Source organism: Leopardus geoffroyi, chromosome C3 (genome assembly GCF_018350155.1).
Source record: "Leopardus geoffroyi isolate Oge1 chromosome C3, O.geoffroyi_Oge1_pat1.0, whole genome shotgun sequence".
Lineage (NCBI taxonomy): Eukaryota > Metazoa > Chordata > Mammalia > Carnivora > Felidae > Leopardus > Leopardus geoffroyi.
This window is the reverse complement of record NC_059338.1, coordinates 89969109-89991787: the sequence shown is the minus strand read 5'-3', so window position 1 is coordinate 89991787 and position 22679 is coordinate 89969109. Positions and strand designations below refer to the sequence as shown.

General features: G+C 40.8%; 1 protein-coding gene across 5 annotated transcripts in view; it reads left to right on the top strand.

Annotated features, from left to right (window-relative positions):
• COL14A1 (collagen type XIV alpha 1 chain) overlaps window positions 1-22679 on the top strand; it is a 213351-nt gene that overhangs the window by 79425 nt on the left and 111247 nt on the right. For 4 of the 5 annotated variants that reach the window (XM_045453805.1, XM_045453809.1, XM_045453810.1 and 1 more), the window contains exons 15-22: window positions 473-599; window positions 2643-2782; window positions 3273-3405; window positions 4719-4778; window positions 6575-6726; window positions 12496-12625; window positions 16359-16481; window positions 20401-20550. In XM_045453805.1, coding sequence (XP_045309761.1) covers window positions 473-599; window positions 2643-2782; window positions 3273-3405; window positions 4719-4778; window positions 6575-6726; window positions 12496-12625; window positions 16359-16481; window positions 20401-20550 — 1015 coding nt within the window. The remainder of the gene's footprint in view (window positions 1-472; window positions 600-2642; window positions 2783-3272; window positions 3406-4718; window positions 4779-6574; window positions 6727-12495; window positions 12626-16358; window positions 16482-20400; window positions 20551-22679) is intronic. The other variant, XM_045453808.1, reaches the window with a different exon arrangement.

Below are 22679 nucleotides of genomic sequence, written 5' to 3'. Positions count from 1 at the left end.
ACATAAAGATAAAGGGATATTTCACATATTTACTATTATCTTTGTATGGATATCCCCTGCATGGCTGCTCATCTGTGCAGCTTGTATAGAAGTTATTGTGTGTTACTTAGTCACAAGTTAGTGGAGACCAGGCCGTGAAGCCAAAAACTGGCCACCCCTAGCTGATCAGGCTGGACACATTAGATTTATTTCTAGTAGCACTGTAAATTGTGTGCACTTTCCTTTCTATGTCTTTAACGGGTGGGAATAATATTGGTTGCAAAGACATCCTGACAATTAACTGGTAGATAATCTATTTAAAGTTGAAGATTAGAAATGTGTAATATAGAAGTTGTTTGTATAATTCAGTAATTTTTGAAGTATTTAGAGCTCAGCTGCCAGGCCAAATAAACTACAGACAATAATAAAATGCCTATACTTCTTGTGTCTACAGAGTATCCTGTATAGCTATTATGACTTCTCTCTTTTGCAGGTTGAAGTCGACCCTGTTACCACCTTCCCTCTGAAGGGCCTAACGCCACTCACCGAGTACACGGTCGCCATTTTCTCTATCTATGATGAAGGGCAGTCAGAGCCCCTGACTGGAATTTTTACCACAGGTAAGTCTTATTACGGTTTGAAATTTTATAAGAGAAACTATATAGAAACCAGAAGCTGGAGCATCTTCTTCGATTGTGATTTTGAAGAGACTGCATTTTAATCTTTGTTTACATTGTATTATTGTTAACAAATGAACAATTGGGCGACTAGAATGTGTACTGGCTAATTATTTTCTGTCAAAGCAAGGGAAAAAGAGGAAAGATTATCTGAATTCCAAAGGTCCCAGTTAAGTAAATGCATGTTCTTTTGTTTCGTGGATCTAAAAATTTCACAGCTTGTATTTTCATGTGTGTGTATTAAGTTGAACTTCTAAAATTGCTGATACCCAATAATGCTTTGACCTGCAGAAATGTTAGTTTCATACTATTTAATGTTTTATTTATTTTTAAGACAGAGAGAGACAGAGCATGAGTGGGGATGGGGCAGAGAGAGAGGGAGACACAGAATCCGAAGCAGGCTCCAGGCTCTGAGCTGTCAGCACAGAGCCCGACGTGGGGCTTGAACTCATGAACTGTGAGATCATGACCTGAACCAAAGTCAGACGCTTAACCAACTGAGCCACCCCAGTGCCTTTTTTTTATTAAATTTTTAAAAAATGTTTATTTATTTTTGAGACACAGAGAGACAGAGCATGAATGGAGGAGGGTCAGAGAGAGAGGGAGACATAGAATCCGAAGCAGGGTCCAGGCTCTGAGCTGTCAGCACAGAGCCCGAAGCGGGGCTCGAACCCACGGACCGTGATATCATGACCTGGGACGAAGTCGGACACTTCACTGACTGAGCCACCCAAGTGCCCCAGTTTCATACTATTTAACCTGAAACATCAATCTATAGCCAATAATGTATTTTCATGCAGACTGAAATACTAATGCAACAATATGGGGTCTTTTAAATACTAAAATAAAAAAAATAAGGCATGACTGCATCAGTTTCCTTTTTGATATATACCCTGGAGTCAATAAATATAAAGCTTTTTTGCCTCTTGGTGGCAACAATTCTGTTGTTTGCTTTCTGAGCTTAACATTGATTGCACTTGGAAAACAGGTGAGTGCTATACTGAGGAGATGAGAAGCTATTTTGGGGACATAAGAAATATGCCCCACTGAGAAATAATGTTCACAGAAAAAAGTTCAGTAAGCTCACAAAATCTCCTGAGGGCTAATTCCAGTTGGGATTTTCCTGGTATCCTGTGAAAGAGTTTTAAAATCTCTGATTTCAGAGGTGCCTGGGTGGCTCGGTTGAGCATCTGACTCTTGATTTCAGTTCCAGTCACAATCACCCAGTTTTATGAGTTCAAGCCCTGCATCGGGGAAAGCCTGCTTGGGCTTCTGTCTCCCCACCCCTTTCTCTCTCTGCCCCTCCCCCGCTTGTTCTCTGTTTCTCTCTAATAAATAAACTTAAAAAATTTTTTTAAATAAATAAAATCTCTGATTTCATGTCATAAAAATCAAAATGACTGACAATGACTGATAATGGTTGGATGCTGTGCTCTAGCCGTACATCCCAGAAGTGTGAAACTGTGGAAGGTCTGATAAATCATTTTTCACTTCCGATGACACCCATATATACAAGATTAAAAGGATGAAGGTTCTTCTTTAATTTATCACTAGTGCATGAGTTAGGCACAAAAGCAAATAAAAATAAAAGGGTCATATCTCAGGCCTCAGGGGCACCAATTTGTTAATTTCGTCAACATATTAAGAAAATAATGTTTTTGTAAAATAATGAATACAGCACTCTTACTATTTTTTTCACAGTTAGTGAAAAGAACCAAATAGAGAATCTAAGAGTTCTGGAAATTAGTGGAAGACTTAAAAAATGTGCTGTGTCCATGGTCTTCCTAATTATACTGTGGGTAAATGCTGGCAAAAGAAACTTAAGGCCACACCAGACTGATGGGCGATGCTTTCCGGCTCCCATGTGCTTTCCTAATGCTAGAGGTTCTTCAGAGACTCTTTTCTTCTTGCGGTCCCGGGAGCTGCTTGAGTTTGGCTTTCCTGCCTTCTCTATTCCATGACAAAGTGTCCTTCCTTGGCTCACAGAGGAAGTTCCAGCCCAGCAATACTTGGAAATTGATGAGGTGACGACAGATAGTTTCAGAGTGACCTGGCATCCCCTCTCAGCTGATGAAGGGCAACACAAGTTGATGTGGATTCCAGTCTATGGAGGGAACACCGAAGAAGTGAGTTGTCTGAAACAGACTGAAAAGTAATCCGGAGCATTTTCTCTGGAAGTGAATACCACTGCTGCATTTGAGGTGGTCTCCACTTTAAAAGAGATTGAGAATCCCAGAAGTAATTAACATTTTGCCTGGCATCGAGTTTTAGAAATGTCAAATTATATGATTTTTGTAAGATTAAAATGGCATTTCTAAGATTAAAATGGCTTAAGTCTGTATTTTATATATTTTTCACATTCTTTGACTTTCATAAATGTGAATAAAACTTCAAAATGGCACTTTTACAATACTAATACCTTATTTGTTGAGGGAATTGAAAGGAATGAAGTCTCTGGTTTGACTTTAAAATTGAATTCAATGACCCTGGAGTTCTTTATGCTCAGTTGAATCTTGCTTATGTTTAGGATGACATTTTTCCTTTTTATTATTTTTTCTTAAATTTCACCTCTGTTATTCAAGTAAATCCAGTTACTGAGCGCCAAATGCTTTCCAGGTCATCATAAAAGAAGACCAAGACTCACATGTTATTGAAGGCCTGGAGCCCGGCACTGAATATGAAGTCTCGTTGTTGGCTGTACTGGATGATGGAAGCGAGAGTGAGGTGGTGACCGCTGTAGGGACCACGCGTAAGTCTCGGTCTGGCTGAGATGGACTTCATCAATTCTCATGCCCTCCCTCCTCCGAGGTTCCCTTCCCATCCACCTCATCCGGGGCTACAGAGGCTTCCATTTCTCTGTGTCCCCCAGAATTCTTCCTGTGTCTCCACTTTTCGTGAAACTGATACGTGAAGCATAGTAGAATCTTGGCTATTATCACCATAAGAGCAGAGGTCATATCTGTCTTGTTCACCATTATGTCCCCAGTACTGAGCACAGTACTTGTGATATTTTGACTGTGTAATAAACACTTATTGAATGGATGGAGGGATGGATAAAATAATTTATAAATGAATAAATGAGTGAACGAATAAACCTAGGGCAAGCATGTCCAAGAGCTTTTGGAATTTCCCGAGTCAATCTTGGTTCCAAGAATCTTGTATGAAATGCACTTACTGATTCATTCATCCCTTCATTTTTTAAATATGAGGTATTAACCACATATTAAATTTTCTTTGATTGGGTTCCCTGGAATCAGATTCTGAAACAGCAAATTGCATCCAGAAGGTTAATTGGAGAGTGTAATTGGGAGGTACATCTGTAAGGAAGTAAGGATGGCAGGATGAGGCACAGGGAGAAGCTAAAACTGAGCGTTTAGCTAATTCTATTAGGACTTCTGGACCTGGGATGACCCTCCCGAGTTGTCCAAACTGAGTCAAAGGCGGTGAGCCTTTGTGCCCCTGCATCCCCAGTCACTGGAGATAGGCCATCCCCTGACAGAGCCTGTGACCTCAGACGAGGCAGTTCCCAGAGCTCTGAGCCATTGGCAGCCAGTATTTCAGAAGCTGGTGATGAGTGTGTTGACCCCAAAGAGGGGCTCTGGGCGGAGAACCACACAACTGCTCCATTCCACTGGTTGTCCAGGGTGAATACAAGGAATAGAAAACGTGCTTATTTTCCTTCTTGGTGGTCTTGTTTGAAAGCCCTTCCCCAAGGTGATCTTCAGCACTGTTTATCTCCCCTTAATTACCATGGTTATGCCCCATTTCACAGTAACTGGGAGGTTTCACAGTTTTATATGTGTAATTCAGATGTTTATATGAAGGCTGGTGTCTATGATTAGAAATGTTATTTCTTTGGGTTTTAGTTTCCTTAGCAGCAGAATAGGTATCATGTCTGCCTTATTTACAGCTCATGTCTTCATGCTTGCAACCATCGTCAAGGTGGAGGGAAGAAGCAAGTGAGATAATATAGGTGAAATTTTCCTCAAAAATTATAAAATCTATAAAAAAATGTGTAGTTGCTATTATTACAGAATTTTAAAGTAATGAGTATTTTTTTAGTTGACAGTATTTGGACAGAACCAGCTACAACCATCATCCCCACCAGACCCGTGACGACAGGTAAGGAGAAATAGAAGTCCATTTCCCCATGAGAAAAGTTTGATTAGAAGTCATGTTATCCCAGTTTTATTGATATGATATGATATAATATTATATGTTTATATTATTATCATTTTTTTGGTATTCCAGTTCAAATTTTATCCCCTCAGAACCTCTCAACATCTTCTTAGCTCTAAATGCCAATGAGTCTTCTCACCTCATTGTTACATCTCTCTACATTTTCCATCTTTGTTTTGGGTTCCTATTTAGTCTTTCAGAGGATGTTAGCACAGCAAGCCCCAAGATCAAGCCCTTCTCTTGATCTCAGTGACTTGTATTGCTGTCTGTTGAGAATCACTCACATCATGGCCTCCTTGCATTTCTGTGGGTAACAGAGACCTGGCTGGTCTAATGGGCTTCCTACCTCTGCTGTTTTCTCCTTCAGCTTAACTTTCCCCCTGCCTTTATAATACGCCTTTCAACTAGCTGTCAAAGTCAACTAAGTAAAACACAAGTTCAGTTATACCATTTATTTCCCTACCTAAAACCCTTCAGTGGCTCTCCATTGCCCATTCATTCATTCACAGATTCATTCATGTTCCAGTTAATCTTTATTGAGCCCTTCTTTATCACAGTGCCCCACAATCTCTTTCCATAGCATCCAAGATCCTTCTGCTTTTCTTCTTGGACTCTACCATATTTTTCAAGCTCTCCCATTTCCTGCTGCCATCCAGAACTTCTAGCCCTCTGAAGATGAGACCTTGTCTCCCATTCCCACTGCCTGATACCCTCCCCCAATTTTTCCTGCTACATGTCCTGCCTCTTCTGTGACATTTTTAATATTTTTATCAAGTGTTAATCACTGTGTATCCTAAGGCCTAACATGATCTGACATACAAGAAAGGCTCAATGAATGTTTACGGGAAAAGCTCAATGAATAAGCTGGATGAATAAATCAATGAATGAAGAGAAGAAAGAGTCACTGGAGCTGGATAGAATGACAGGAAGTCAGATGGGATAAATGAGGGAGCCGGCATCTTGGGAGATGAGAAAGAATGTGTCAGAGAGCACAGGTGAAGGAGTTTGGTCAGATATCAGAGAATGGATAATGTCCATGTGGGCTGAGTGGATAGAAGCAGCCATGGTGAGAGATGCGTGCTTTGAGTGATGAGCGTTGAAATAGAAATGGGGGAACAGGGGAATAGGATGTATGTTGGATGGCGAATCGTACACTGAGGCTGACCATATCTGCCCCCCCCATTTCTGCTTCTCCAGTGGAATGGTGAAAGGGCATGCCACCCTGTAGGCTTCCCTAGTCTAAGGGTTTCGCCCCTGTTCCCTTTACTGGCTATATAAAGAGCTGATAGTTTTGAGGGGTCCATAGTCTCACCTTGTAAGCATCATTCAAACTAATTTTTTTTAACGTTTATTTATTTTTGAGAGAGAGAGAGACAGAGCATGAGCAGGGGAGGGGCAGAGAGAGAAAGAGAGATAGAATCTGAGGCAGGGTCCAGGCTCTGAGCTATCAGCCCAGAGCCCAACATGGGGCTCAAACTCATGAACTGCAAGATCATGACCTGAGCCAAAGTCAGATACTTAACTGAGCCACCCGGGTGTTCCCAAACTCATTTCTATTTGCTAACAGGAAGTATGATGGCCCCCCATTAACCACTAAAGCTGAGTTGTTCTTCATATGGCTCTACATTAGAGAAATACATTCAGTGATATTTGTTGCCATGCCCACCAATGGTGTCTGGAGCTCATTTTTGAATATGATGAGTTAAAAGTTCTTTAATCCTTGGTTGTGCTTATTCCAGTTTTCCGGACAGGAATCAGAAACCTGGTTGTAGATGATGAAACCACTTCTAGCCTGCGGGTAAAATGGGACATTTCAGACAGCAGTGTGCAGCAGTTCAGGGTGACCTACCTGACTGCTCAAGGGGACCACGCGGAAGAAGTGGTAGGAACGGTCTGTATTCAAACAGCTGGCTGGAAACCACACAATTTCCCGATTAACAGACCTAACAAGGCTATCTCCAGAGATCAGTGCAAGCTTTTCTGCTCATTTATTTCTTGGTGACTCTACCGTCTCCAGAAACTAATGTTTTCTGTTAATCCAAACTTTACTGGTTTCTTGATGACCTTTCCATCTCTGAAACTTGATCCACATGCAACTTACTTCAAACAGATAAAGCTTCTGAACCTCGTTTCCTGTGCTGCTTCTGTGGCCTTGATGGCTCGTTAGAGCACCGAAGCTGAGTCCATTGCACACTTGTCTCTATGTATAAATATGGTTCACCCTTGAACAACACGGGCTTGAACTGCACAGACCCACTTACATGTGGATTTTTTTGATAAATACAGTACTGTGTATGTATTTTCTCTTCTTTCTGATTTTCTTAAAAAAATTTTTTTTCAGTGTATTTATTTTTGGAGAGAGTGGGTGCATGCATGTACAGGTATGCACGAGTGAGCTGGCCGGAGGGGAGGGGGGGGGTTGTGGTGCAGAGAGACAGGGGGAGAGAGAATCCCAAGCAGGCTCTAAAGTGTCAGTGCTAGCCGATGCGGGGATTGAATTCCTTGTCATTTTCTTAATAACATTTTATTTTCTCAAGCGTACTTTATAGCAAGAATACAGTATGTATACATATGTAATATATATATAACATACGTATATATATGTATATATATAACATACGTACATATATAACATATGTATGTGTTAATTGTTTATGTTATTGATAAGGCTTCTGGTTAAAAGAAGGCTATTGGTAGTTATGTTTTGGGGGAATCAAAGGTTATACATGGATTTTGGACTGTGCAGAAGGGTCTCCAGCCATAACGCCCATGTTGTTCAAGATCAACCATAATAAATAAATAAATAAATAAATAAATAAATAAATAAGCTTTATATATACATTAAATATATATATTTAATTAAATATATATATATATATTTTTTTTTAAACTTCTGCTCTTGGGAATATGATTACAAGTTTCTAAGCAAAACATGCATGAAAGGTCATCTTTATGTGGTTGAAATCTTCCTAATAAAATAGCTTCCATTAACACATATTTACATTTTTCACTGACATCAACTCATTTTGAACAGCTTTATAGTAATTTCTAACTTATTCTTAAATATGAATATCTCCCTTAGGGGATTTGGATTTTTATATGCTGAGTTTTCTTTGTTTCATCTAATTTGTTTTTCTGTATTAGAAATCTGGGTACACTTTTAGTCATGGCCTTCCTGTATTTTCTTTATTTATATATATTTTATTTAATTTTGAGAGAGAGAGATAGAGCAAGTGAGCCTGAGTGGGGGAGGGGCAGAGAGAGAGGGAACAGAATTCAAAGCAGGCTCCAGACTCTGACCTGTCAGCACAGAGCCCTACCTGGCGCTTGAACTCATGAACCATGAGATCGTGACCTGAGCTGAAGTCAGAGTCTTAACTGAATGAGCCACCCACGCGACCCCTGTATTTTCTTAATTTATACCATATCATTCCTTTTACTCAAGAACCTGAAGATTGTTTCCTAGACATGCTTCCTATCAGACCAGATAACTCCAGTTTTCATTGAAATGAATTTTTTCTTTTTCATCATGGAATATGCTTTAGTTAGTCTCATTACTTGCATTTCTTGCCCTCTGGTGCATTATTTGAGATACTCTAGGAAAGGTGTCTCCAAATTCATTATTGCTCAAGAATAACATTATTGTCCTTTCTTCCTCCTCCTTACTTACAAAGTCTTTGATGGAAAATTATTTATGTGCTTACATAAACAATTATTTGAGCAAAGTACTTAATTTCAGGCTGATAGAGGAATTACTGCAGAACACAGTGATAACCCTGAGAATAGACACATCCAGTGTGAATAGCCAGAAGGTCCATGAAATTGGTCTGGGAGGACTTTTAGAAAGTTAATGGACACTTAAAATAAATTGTGTTATAAATTCACTCAGATCATACATTTCAAATGACCCATGACTGAAAAATTCAAAATAAAATTGTACCTAACAATGGGAACTAGGGACATAATTTAGATGTTTTATTTTCCCTGTCACTGTCCCATATTTCAATTTAGTTCTTAAAAATGAGATCCTTAAAAACTTCCCAGAATAAAGTTTTATTTTTTATTTTTTGTTTCTACTCTTTCCAAGAAACACATTAAACATCTTGCTAAATTATTCTTGCTAATTTGGAAAGAGTAACAATTTAATCTCATGCATGCACTTGTAAGCTATGCAAGGTAAAATAATAATAATATTTAGTTTGGGTTGTCTCTAGATAATTTTCCCTTTGCTAATTTCTTTCATTTCACACTGTTTATTTTGAAACACTTGGACACCTACATGCAGGGAAAAAAAAAGATCAAAAGTCTGAAACACCCATGTGCCCCAGTTAAGCAAACCCTTCATAAAAATGAAAAATATTGATAAATTTGGTGGTGATTATTTACTGCATAGAAATGTTTTTGCTAAACAGAAGAAAGTACTGTAGAATTCTTTAAATATCATGCCCCCTTCCAGTCAAATTGGATTTGTGCACACTTAATTTACAAGTATATTTTCAGGGACCCAGTTGAGGATTAATTGAGAGTTTGTATCTCAGTGTTTTAGGAACTGTTACTTCTACCTAAGTGTATTATTATTGGAGACAGAAAGTGGGTGCATCTAGATTTAGATTATAAAACAAAAGTAAGGCAGACAGCTACAGATCTCTATCAAAATCCAAGGGCCTTGAACTCCTACCAAATGAATATCTTGAAATAATAATGCATGTCAGGGAAAAGAAGATAGCCAAAGCCCATTATAAAAGTGAGAAAGGAGATATGTCCAGATGAGAGAAATGCCTCTTATCATCTTTCCAAATTTTCCTTAACTATACAAGCTAATTAGATTTGTTTCAGGAAATGATGGATCAAATGAGAGAATGGTTGGTGTATATAACATTTGTAAACCAAAGTAAAGCTTCAGTACATGTAAAACAAGAAGAATTCAACTTATTTTTCCAGTTGAGTAAGTGAAGTATTAATATATTTTCTCCGCACAATCCAATCTACCAAGTCTTTCCAATGAAAAGATTTTGAAATATTAGAAAGTAAAACTACCCGTCCAGTATTTCGTAAGGATTGACTTCTAACTCTGCTCTGAAATACAGAGGAGTGGCAATGACTTTGCCCTGAGTTTGTTGTCAGGGTCTGGAAGTCTCACATTTCTTTATTTGTGAAAGGCTGATCAGGATTTCAGACTTTTCTAGAGCCCACATGTCAGCATCCATAACCATGACCTGAGTTCTGAGTTGCAAGAAATGTTCCAGAACACGTATGCTCAGAGTGTGGCTCTGTCTCCTATAAGACAAGTTTAGTTCTTAAAATTAAGCTTTTAGAAACATTTACAGCAACTTGGCATTGTGCAGCATCCAATAACATAATCATTTTTTTTCTAGCAATTTTGTTTTATTGTATTTTATAAAAATATTAGTCTTCAATACTTTGGAATTAAAACAGCAACACCAACACTACCTAGTTCTCTACTGCAGATAGAATGAGAATCACTATTTAGACACAGAACTTTATAACATGGGACCACAATGAGATGCAGGGAACCCTATTTCTACTGATTGGATCCAGGCTGCTCTGACAGCTTTGGGCAATATGGAGCCAGACATGAAGTTCCATTTCTAAAATAAAAAACTTAAAACGTGAAAGTTCACGGGTTAGATTTGCATCTCATTTAACCATAAGCATCTTTTACAGAATTGTTTTATAAACAAAACCACCATCTGCAATGATCTATGGCATCTGTTTTTAGTAAGAGCCCATCTTTACCCTGCTTTGTGCAAACAAGCAGAAGCCAAGTAGAAGGAACTTTGCATTCCCAAGAGGAGATTTACATTTTATTCTTGGAACTGAATATCATTAGTGTAAAAAGGTTCAAGCGGTGTAGCCACACTGAACAGAGTGCAGCCTTTAAAGCAAGGCTCAGACCAGATATCCAGGATTTCCATATGGCTTCTTTACTCACAAGCTGTGGGCCTCAGTTTCCCCATATGTAAAATTAATGTAATGTTCCTCCTTACCTGAAAGGGTTGTGGTGAAGAGTAAGTGACTTACTGTATTAAAATTCTTAGGGTAGTACCTGGTGCATAATAATTGCTAGGTAAATGATGGCTGTTACTATAAACCATAGCAACTATTTCCTGGCGAGCTGAGGGATTCCTCCAAAATGGCCCTACCACTTTTCAGAATTCCACAGTCTAGATGTGATAGGTTCCAAGCCCATGTATTTCTCAGCTTGAGTGATGATGACCTTATTGAAGGAGTATCAACATGGGTGGTTTGCTAAACAGACAGCCTGGACCGAATGCCCGGCTCTGTACTCCGAACGAGTTACATTTACAAGCAGTGCCCTGAAAGAAGCTACATTGACAGGGCAATGCAAGTCAGGGCAACCACTGTTCTTCCTTTACCTGTCTTTAATGCCCTGGTTATCGAATTTATTATAAAGCAGAGCTCTTTTTAAAGAACCTCCCTCCCAGGTCCACATCAACACGCCCCCTAGTGTATTTCAATGTCCCTTTCATATAAGGAGTAAAATCATACTAATTCAATGTAAATCACCTGATTCAGATTTCCTTTTTAACAATATCGTTTAGAAAATTGCTTCTAGAGCTTAGCAGTATCTTAGCAACAGCTGCTTCTGGGTTCAACTCGAGGCTTCCGAGGGCTTATTCCATGATTTATAGGTCTCTTCCCTGATCCAGAAGTAGACAGCACAGCCCTTTGCCTGCTGGCATTTTATCCAGCCCTTGAATCAAAAAGCATCTCCAGCTGTCCCAGTCTTGTGACTCCTTTAAACGCGTTTGAGTCAGTGCTTAGATCTTACTTAGCATTTTTCCAGCCATGATTAAATTCCTTAAATGGCCCAGAGGTGTGCCAGCATCTGACTGCTGAAGCAGAGGCAGAAAGTTTTGTGGTTTTAACATTGAGAACATGTGGCTTCCCTAGTCCATATGTTCTTTGAGGGATGACAGAATTTGCACCGTGGAGCCACATGACACATTATGCCATGGTGTGGACCTCACCACTGCATTTCAGTTTGTGCAGCCTTGAGAGGTAGAGTGATGGTGATTTTAGACTGAGGAAGACCTCTCCTTTCAAAAAAAAAAAAAAACTAAGCTGCCACATTTTTTAGTGGTAGTGGTAAATCTGTTTCTCTCTGGAAAACTTGGATTTAATCTGTGGTTAATCTGTCGTTCTTGGCTGGCTTTCAGTCTTTTCTAAGATGCTGGGAGTAGATTATCTCTGAAAGGATAAAGAATGGAAGGCTGAATTTTCAAGAGGATACTTAAGTAGAATAAAAAATCATAAGCAGGCTGTGTTAGAGAATGGACACTCCTAAGCTATAAACACCCGCTTTCCAAAGCAATGATTATTCTCACTCCTGAATACTTTGCAAAAGCTGAAAAGCTGTGAGCAGACTATTCCTCAGAACCTACATGCTTCAAAGTTAAACCTGCATTAGAGGTTCAAAGCTGAGGGCTGCTGTGAGGGGAATTTCAGGGAGAGATGATTTTGCATGGATGCCTATTTTTCTGTCCTATTTCACTGTCCAAGCGCATCGCCTTGCTTCTGATGATTTCAAAGTCCCCCGTAGTAGTCCTGCTCCATTTGTTGACCAACAGGAACAAAGGTCTTAATTAAGACCATCCTCCTTTGCTTTTCCGTTCAGGTGATGGTGGCTGGAAGCCAGAACAATCTCCTTCTGAAGCCTCTGCTTCCCAATACCGAGTACAAAGTCACGGTGACTCCCATCTATGATGATGGAGAAGGCGTCAGCGTCTCTGCCCCTGGAAAAACCTGTGAGTGAAGCTTTCTCCCTGTGCATACTAGCTGGCCAATTAATTGAAAATGCTCACCCCCTGCAATGTGCCCTGAATGCCACGGTGTAGTGTAGTGAGAAGAGCAAAAGAGATCGGGAGACGGGAAATCTGTGTCTGAATCCAGGGAAGCTGTGTGGCTTTGAGCAAGGTGAACTAGCTGCTCTGGGCTTACGTTTTCTTCTGCATAAAAGCTAAGACTTAAGAAACAACTATGTCTTCCTCAGCAGCATCTGATTCATCACAAGTCCTGCTGACTACCCAAAATGTGTTCTGCAGACCAGCCCTCTTTGTCTTCGTCTGTCTGCTCCGCCCTGATCCACGCCTCACTCTCCGTCACTAAAATGAGTGCACTAGCCTCCTCGGGAGGCTTCCTGCTGACACTCTTGAATCCTCTATTCTCCTCCCTGCAGCCCAAGAAGCTTCTGAAAATATAAATGATCTCGTGTCAGGCCTGTTTCAAGTCTCCCAGTGGCTTCCCACTGTGCTCAGGATAAAACCCAACATCCCTCCCATAGCCCTACAAGGCCCTCTAAGACCTGGACCCTGCCGATTTCCTTAATCTCACCCGCTAACAGGTGCCCCAGCCATCCTTCCTTTCCTGCTCTTCACATTTAAGCTTGTCCCTGCCTTAGGACTGATGTACTCGCTGTTCCTTCCATATGGAATATCCTTCCCAGATATTTGCCTTTCTGGCTTTTTCTTGTCATTTTGGCTGCAGCTCAAAGCCGCCTCCTCAGACTTTGCCAACCACTCCATGCAAAATAGCTCCCAATCTCTGTGCTGTCAACCTGTTTTTGGTTGTTGTGTTGTTGTTGTTGTTGTTGTCTTATCATGTTACAGCACTAATTACCATCTGATATTTTCTTATGTACTCATGTATTTGTTCATCGTCTGTCTCCCTTCCTTGGAGAGCAGCATCACGAGAGCCCAGGACCTCATCCGTACTGTTTGCCTCTCCATGCAAAGCTCCTCTGGTACTGTGTGGCACAGAGGGGGCACCACTCAATGTTTTTTTGGGGCGAATTGGCCCTGATGATCAAGCGAGGAGCATGCACCAAGGAGCAAACGCTTGGTCAAAGCACCACAGAGTCCTTACTGTGCGGTTATCTGTACTTGCATGAACTACCTCAGGACCTAGTGGCTTAAAGTAGGAGCTATTTTATTATATTGCATGATTTTATAGGTCAGGAAATTAGGCAGGGCTTGTTGGGAGATTCTTCTGCCCCACAGGGTATGGATTAAGGTCACCTGGCAAGTGGGTTGGTCTAGGGCGTCCAAGACAACTTTACCCACATGTCTGGCATGTTGGTGGGGACGCCTGGAAGGCTGGACTCAGCTGATCCTGTCTCTCTCCATGTCGGGTCAGAGCCTCTCCAAGCGCTCTTTCCAGCGGGATAGTCATACTTCTGACATGAATACTTGTTTCGAAGACAAGAGTTCCAGGAGGTGGAAAGCGGAAACTGTCAGGACACTTAAGGGCTATGCTTGGAACTGGAATGGTGTCATTTCTGCTATAGTCTGTTGGGTGAGGGGGTCATAGAACCCACCCAGATTTAAAGGGAGGGCCATAGCCTCCACCGCTCAATGCGAGGAGGGTTAAAAACCTGCACCCATCTTTCGTCTACCACAATTACCAAACAGTCATGTGCGATTAGGAACAGAATGGTGGCAAGGGCTGAATGAATTCTGTACCTGGGCACTTAAGTGTGGAATTTTCAAGTAAGTGTACACGTCATTAAATTTCCGTAGCTGCAGCCCCAAGTCCTAACTCTGCTCTGCTGAGAAAGTGGGTATTATTTCCTTAGTTAACAGTGCTGGCACCTCTCCCTCTTCCTGGTGCCCATGCTGTGAGTGCCTCCACCCAGACTCCCACCAAACTTGCACATTTTGTTACAGATCATCCAGAGTATTAGGAGCCCCGGGAGCTGCTACAGTTATTTCCTCTGGGGTCATGTGGAAGGAGGGAGGAAAAGGGGGGGAAGAGCAGAGCAGTGGGAGAACACTGAGCCTTTCTTCCACTCTTACCAGGACGCTGGCATCTTGATCTTGACTTGATCTGCACGTTCAGACTTTGAGCATACTTTGGTATTTTGCTGCTACACAAATATTTGGGAACCAAAGACTTAAAGAACAATTAAAGAAGAAAGTCAAGTAGTAGATAGTATGGAGCACCTATACCGTATGCTTTTGTTTGTCTCAAATCCAGGTTATTAGGAGAAAAAGGAAAAGCAAGCAAGAATGGTTTATTTTTATTTAGTTTTTTTAAACACTTTTTTTTAAAGTTCCTTTATTTATTTAGAGAGAGAGAGAGAGAGAGAGGAAGAGTGGGGAAGGGGCAGGGAGGGAGAATCCCAAGCAGGCTCTCCGCCACCAAGCACAGAGCCTGATGTGGGGTCACAGGAACCGCGAGATCATGACCTGAGCTGAAATCAAAAGTCAGACGCTTAACTGGCTGAGCCATCCAGGTGCCCCAAGAATGGGTTCAAATAAGCATAGTGAATTCTGCTCTGCTGAGTTGGTTTGGGATTGTTTTTAACTGTCTAATGTTCCATAAAGTTACCATAAACCCTGCCGCTGTGGGGAGAGGTAGGAAAGGGAGGAAAGGGGGTGATGGGGAGGCCGAGGGGCTCCATCTAACTACTGCTGACCTGGGCTTAAAGATCTCCTTTTAACTTTCACATGTTAGAAATTAGCATAATATGTAAAAGACTTCCATGATAAACAAATATATATACACTTACACAAAACTCATTTAAAGACTTTTACTCTAGAAATATGACTTGAATCTCATTGCAGAGATACCACCACATGTAACAAAATTTATGTAGTAACATTACTTTGAAGTGTTAGTGGATGGTCTCTTTATTTTATTTTAAAAAAAAATTTTTTTTTAAACGTTTATTTATTTTTGGGACAGAGAGAGACAGAGCATGAACAGGGGAGGGGCAGAGAGAGAGAGGGAGACACAGAATCGGAAGCAGGCTCCAGGCTCTGAGCCATCAGCCCAGAGCCCGACGCAGGGCTCGAACTCACGAACCGCGAGATCATGACCTGAGCTGAAGTCGGATGCTTAACCGACTGAGCCACCCAGGCGCCCCGAGGTCTCTTTATTTTAAACAGTGGTCAGCACAACTACATTCTATCAACAATAACAAAAGTGGTAACGATAATATATATCAGTATGCACAATGGTTTACAAAGGTTCTCTATATAAATGGCTTAATGTTGTGATAGAAAATAGGTGAACAATAATATAAAATTTCAAACAATATAGGCAACATGAAGATGAAAGAAAAAAAAATTACCAGAATCTAACCTCCTAGAATTACCATCGGTACCCTGGTGTGAGCCCCCTCGATATTGCTGTACAAATATACTTTGATAGTGGAACATGGTGTGTAGACAGAAATTTTTGAACAACACGATTCAATCCAGCTTTACTCAAAATAAGCTAAAGAAAAAGGAACTGGAACAACCGTGAATGAACAACTGATCTTCAGATGAATGTGTTTCACCAGAAGAGCAGTAATTTCCTGTACATTCCATTTCTAAAACAACCATAGACTCTCCAAAGATTCTCACTGTATGTTATAATGCATTTTTACTTGTAAATACTTTAACGTTATGGGAAGATAGCTTAGATTTTGTTAACAGCGTAGTTTGTAAAGCTAGAAACCACACCAAATCTCTGTTTTTCCTTTTCTCTGCTCAGTGCCACCCTCTGGTCCCCAAAACTTCCGGGTCTCAGAAGAATGGTATAACAGGTTGCGCATTACATGGGATCCCCCGTCTTCCCCCGCAAAGGGCTATAGGATTGTCTACAAACCTGTTAGTGGTAAGTAATGCTTTTAAAAAAATATTGTTACCATGATTAGACATCTAAAATGGTTTCTTTTTAAAAAAAATTTTTTTAACGCTTATTTAAACAGAGAGAGAGACAGAGCATGAGTGGGGGAGGGGCAGAGAGAGAGAGGGAATCGCAGAATCCGAAGCAGGCTCCAATCTCTGAGCTGTCAGCACAGAGCCCAAGGCGGGGCTCGAACTCAGGAGCAGTGAGGTCATCACCTGAGCAGAAGTCAGACGCTTAACCGACCGAGCCACCCAGGTGCCCCTGAAATGGTTTCTTTGTTTTAAAGTTTATTATTTATTTTGAGAGAAAAGAAAGTGAGAGCACACGTATGAAGAGGGAAGGGGCAGAGAGAAAGAAAGAATCCCAAGCAGTCTCTGTGCTGTCAGTGCAGAGCCCTACATGGGGCTTGACCTCACAGATTGCAAGATCCTGACCTGAGCCTAAATCAAAAGTCAGATGCTTACCTGACTGAGCCCCTCAGGTGCACCTAAAATCGATTTTAAGATGTTATTTTTGTTTTGTTTTTCCATCTATCTTTGATTTCATCTTTACTTTTGAGAAGTGGGAAGAGTCCCACCTTTTATGAAAAAAACCTTTTTTCCTTGTATGATCATTGTTAGGATAGATATTATCAGAATATTAAAGTTATGACCCCACCTAAAAAATGACTGGGACCCGAAAAACAAATAATCCAGTGAAGAAATGGGCAGAAGACATGAATAGACACTTCTCTAAAGAAGACATCCAGATGGCCAACAGGCACATGAAAAGATGCTCAACGTCACTCCACATCAGGGAAATACAAATCAAAACCACATTCAGATATCATCTCATACCAGTCAGAGTGGCTAAAATGAACAAATCAGTAGACTATAGATGCTGGAGAGGATGTGGAGAAATGGGAACCCTCTTGCACTGTTGGTGGGAATGCAAACTGGTGCAGCTGCTCTGGAAAACAGTGTGGAGGTTCCTCAAAAAATTACAGATAGACTTACCCTATGACCCAGCAGTAGCACTGCTAGGAATTTACCAAAGGGATACAGGAGTGCTGACGCATAGGGGCACTTGTACCCCAATGTTTATAGCAGCACTCTCAACAATAGCCAAATTCTGGAAAGAGCCTCAGTGTCCATCAACTGATGAATGGATAAAGAAATTGTGGTTTATATACACAATGGAGTACTACATGGCAATGAGAAAGAATGAAATCTGGCCTTTTGTAGCAACGTGGATGGAACTGGAGAGTGTGATGCTAAGTGAAGTAAGTCATACAGGGAAAGACAGATACCATATGTTTTCACTTTTATGTGGATCCTGAGAAACTTAACGGAAGTCCATGGGGGAGGGGAAGAAAAAAAGAAAAGAAAAAAAAAGAGGTTAGAGAGGGAGAGAGCCAAAGCATAAGAGACTCTTAAAAACTGAGAACAAACTGAGGGTAGGTGGGGGGTGGGAGGGAGGGTAAGGTGGGTGATGGGTATTGAGGAGGGCACCTTTTGGGATGAGCACTGGGTGTTGTATGGAAACCAATTTGACAATAAATTTCATATTAAAAAAAACAAAACAAAACAAAACAAAATGACTGGGCACGTTTATGAGCAGAATACATACTTGTTATGCACCTAACCTAGGCACATCCCAGACAGGGAACCAGCTGAAGGAAACCTTGACTTGGTAGGAGTAGGAAGCTTCCGTGGCTCAGTGGATATATAAACCCTAAACACTTAGAATCTCTAATTTCTAATTCCTCCTCTACCTTTTACTTCTTGGATTAGTAGGAAAAGTTTGACTTACCAACTTCTTAGTCTCTTCATTTTGGAAGCTGTGTTGGGGTATAAAATTCCTCAAAGCCCTGAGGTCATGGTAGTAAAAGGCTTTTCCATTAGCCCCTTAGCCGCCTTGATGAGGAGATCCCTCTCTCCTTACCTGCCACATCTTTACATCCTGAAAACAGGAGAATGGTGCAAACGGGGGCAGTTGTACCCTGGATCCACACGTCTGTGGAGATGAGGCCATGAATGACTTCACCTGTTACAGTATCAGCGCCCGACACTTAGCACTTGTGTGAAGTTTAAACAGGAGACTAAATATAGATACTAGAGGGATTTTGTCCATTTTCTGGACCTGGGCCTTCATACTCTGATTATTCATAAGAAAGATCTTCTCTCCTTATGTTTACTTATTTGGCAAGAAAACGTAAAGAGTATTCTTGGGCCATTAAAAAACTCTTTCTGCCCTCGAAGAGCACATTAGGCTCGATGTGTCCTCTGAGCCGTTGCTCTTGCCTCTGTAACACTTTTCAGCTTTTTCTATTGTGTCCTATTATCCAGGTCCATACAAGTAAAATACCCGCCCCCCTCCAATTTCTCCGGACAAACATCTCTGTGAACCATGAAGGTGAAATAGCAAGAATATACCATGGGTGAATTAGCCTGCTTAAGACTGGTTCTTTAGGATCCATCACAGTTTTTTGGTGTCTTTTCTTTAGGCCCAAGGCATGTGTTAATTTGTAACACAGCGTTGCTGGATTTGTTCTTGGACCATTTTGTAGATGTCTATCAGATTTTCTGAGGGAAAGTAGCTTTGTGTTGAGCCAGTGGTTCTCAACTGATGGAGTTTTGCTGCCCAACAGAGATGTTTTGGGTTGCAACAACTTGGGGGGGCAGGGGGTTGGTATTGGCATCTGGTGGGTACTGTTAAGCATCCTATGAGTCACAGTACCTGCCCCCCGCTGCCCCAGAGTTAAGAATTATCCAGCCCAAAATGTCAGTAGCACTGAGGCTGAGACATCTTGCTCTAAATCAAGTGGAATGTGGTATGTGGTCATTTGAATGGAGAGTTTGGTTCCTGAGAAAATCTCTATGGAGATAACATGTACGTACAGAAATATATAAATGCATTGTTGGAAGGGGGTTCTGAAGTAAAGTCAGAAGTATTTTAGGAACTTGTTACTAACTCAAAACTCTTAAAGAATGAGTACAGATGGGAAAAGGCAGGAGGTAAATAAGTTTGTAGAGGACTTATCCAGGAATGTTTTTAATGCTAAAGACTCCACTGGGCTGAAAAAGAGGTGAAAAATGTAAAGGCTCAACAAAGCTAACTGGTCAAGGGCCTTGGAATAGTAGTAGTGTCATCTGTCTATTCTTAAAAATGCTAGGAGAGGGGCGCCTGGGTGGCTCAATAGGTTGAGCCTCCAACTCTTGAATTCAGATCAGGGTGTGAGCTCATGGTTTGTGGGATCGAGCCCCACATCGGTCTGTACACCGACAGCACAGAGCCTGCTTGGGATTCTCTTTCTCCCTCTTTCTCTGCCCTTCTTCCACTCATACTCTTGCGCTCTTTCTCTCTCTCTCTCTCTCTCTCTCTCTCTTTCAAAGTAAATAAATAAACTTAAAAAAAATGTTAAGGGGAGGGGATAGAACTAATAGTGGCAACATATAGGCTGAACCCCCATTTGGCAAAGTATAACATAGCGTCTGTGACAAATTTGCTGCTACTGCCACTTGCATGCCTCCTGGAGACAAAGGGTGTCTCAAAGGGGCAATTGAAAACGGCTTCTTTAGTTTGGCAAGTGCCCCAAAGCCAATTACTAGACAGTAGCTCCACTGTGAAGGCTGCACAGTATGGCGGACGGTGGATTGTGAGGTGGACCCGCTTCTCTGAGTAAGCACTAGGGAAAGAACTATATTTGAGAAGAAGGAGTAGATTCCTAAAAAGAGCCCTAGCATAGTAGTCAGGTATGTAAGTTCCAGGGCCACATGGGGCTAGGTTCAAACCCCAGCTCTGCTGTTTATCTTCTATGTAATTCCGAGCAACTGTAACACAGTCGAATAAGTAAAATTCCTGTCAAGAGTGTTTCCATTTTTCCATCTTCTGGCGTAACTGAAATATACTCTTTCTCCCCTAGTTGCTGGCCCAACACTGGAGACGTTTGTGGGATCTGGCATTAACACCATTCTTATCACAAACCTCCTCAGCGGAATGGACTACAACGTGAAAATATTTGCCTCCCAGGCCTCAGGCTTCAGCGACGCTCTGACAGGCGTGGTGAAAACACGTAAGACCGATGTCCCATTGCCTCAGCCCCTGCATGTGGTTTTGCTGCTTTGTTTTCACTGTAACTCAACCCCTGCTTTAACTTGGCGGTTGTTTTTTATTTTCCTCAGCATTGCCCTTTCTGGATGGTGTTTCATGGAAAGAAAGGTGTGCTCCTTACTCAGGGCTGTAGTTCAGAGTCCTGGTTGGCAGGCGGAATGTCAGAACCTGGCATGCAAATATACTTGATGGTGGCGGATAGGATTTCCTTCTGGAAAGTCTTTGTTGGCATTTTTCACATTAGGTGAAATTTTCCAACTAGTCTGTAGCGACATGGCCAACGCCAGTCAAAGTTGGACCAAAGTTTGGCTTTTCTCAAAGTCTTTGCCCCTCCCCACTTATGTGAACACACACACACACACACACACACACACACACACACCATCCATAAAAGATACAAAAAGGACTTCCTTCTGTACCTTTTAAGGGTTTTCACGCAGTCTGCATACCATCTGGGACTTCTCGTTGGCCACGCCATCTGTTTAATATATTTCTTTAAATCGACTTACATTTTTTTACTTAAATACTTTTCAAAACCCACATAATTACTCTAAACAGAAGACCAGAATTTTCAATACACACGAAAGATGATACATAAATGACAAAAATAAAAATGGTGTAGCTGTGTGCTAGTTGACATCATCCTTAGTGCTATCAGCTCCACCTGCCCCACACTGGAGAATGATACTTACGGTATAATCAAAAGTAGAAACCTTAAATTTGCTACTTAATAGCTGTGACCTTGAGCAGATTACTAAACTTCTCTGAGCTCAAGTTCCCTCAACTCTAAAATGAAGACAATATCCTGATTGTGAGGCCTCCAGAAATAATGTGTAAAAATGATCTGCCATATGGCAAGCACTAGTGAATAACCATTATTATTATTGTAATAATTGTGCTTTACACCTTTGGCCCATATGTCATTGTCATCCCTAACCAAATAATTAATCAATGAATGGAACAATCAAGAATGAGGCATATATTAAACCAGACCCCAAGCCACCTCTATTTGGCCACCTAAATTTTAGATAGGTCCAGGCTTTTCGTTAGAGGAGGCTTCCTGAACCTTTTTTAATGGAATATCTTAAGACCTTAAAGGTTAGATTACAGAATCCATTTAATCTCAAAAGAAATAGTCTATCTTCAACAGATCTAGGAAGGCCTTGGTCTATGGTTCTGATCTTGTACTTGGCTGGTAAAGTAATGCCATTCTGGGCATTACAGTAACCTCCAAGTGATTTCCCTCTGTTGTTCTATTACAGCAATCCCATTCCTTAGGAGCACCCTAGAATCCCCTGTGCACTTTCCCACTCAGCCTCTCCCCTTCACTAGCTGATTTTAATTTCCTCCTCTATACTAATTACCCTTTCTGTCTGGGCCACTTTTTCTGTCTCTGTCATTTTTTTTTATTGACCTCTCTTCTCCCTGCTCTGTCTTGTTTCCATTTATCTTCCTTTCTTTGCATCTTTCTTTCTTCTGTTCCATCCCTCTTCTCTTCTTCAAGAAGTATGTTGGGTATTCCAAATATATTTTAAAACATTAAGAGCATTGAATTGTTTTATATTCTGTCTTTAAAGGAAAAGTTAGATGGGCTTATTATTTGTTTTCTCTCTTTCTCCCAAGCAAAATAAAAGCCCATACAATGGCAAATAAGTTAATTTAAGGTTTCTTTAAAATTTGGTGTGGTTACATAAATCATTAACAATTTCCTTTTTTTTATGGAACAACAGGGCTCATTTATTTGGCCTTTGGAAAAGAGGTCTTCTCTCTCTGGTCTAACAGAAAAGAACAATGTGAAAATGTAAATTTTGATTAGATAAGACTTTTTTACCATTTTAAAAAATAATTTTAAACTATTTTTATTATAAAGGTAGCTAAGAGAGAGGGAAAAGTAAGAAAATGATGTGGATGAAAGTCAGAGGTCATTGGAGAATATACATATTAATTTTCAATTGTGTTCTTTTTGAGTCTAAATGATAAATGCCAGATACTTACTCCTTTGTTGTATTGGAGAAATACTATTTTTATTGCTTCCCAAAATAACCTTTCTGTGAATCATTTTTGTATATCGCAGTATTCTAAAATTAATAG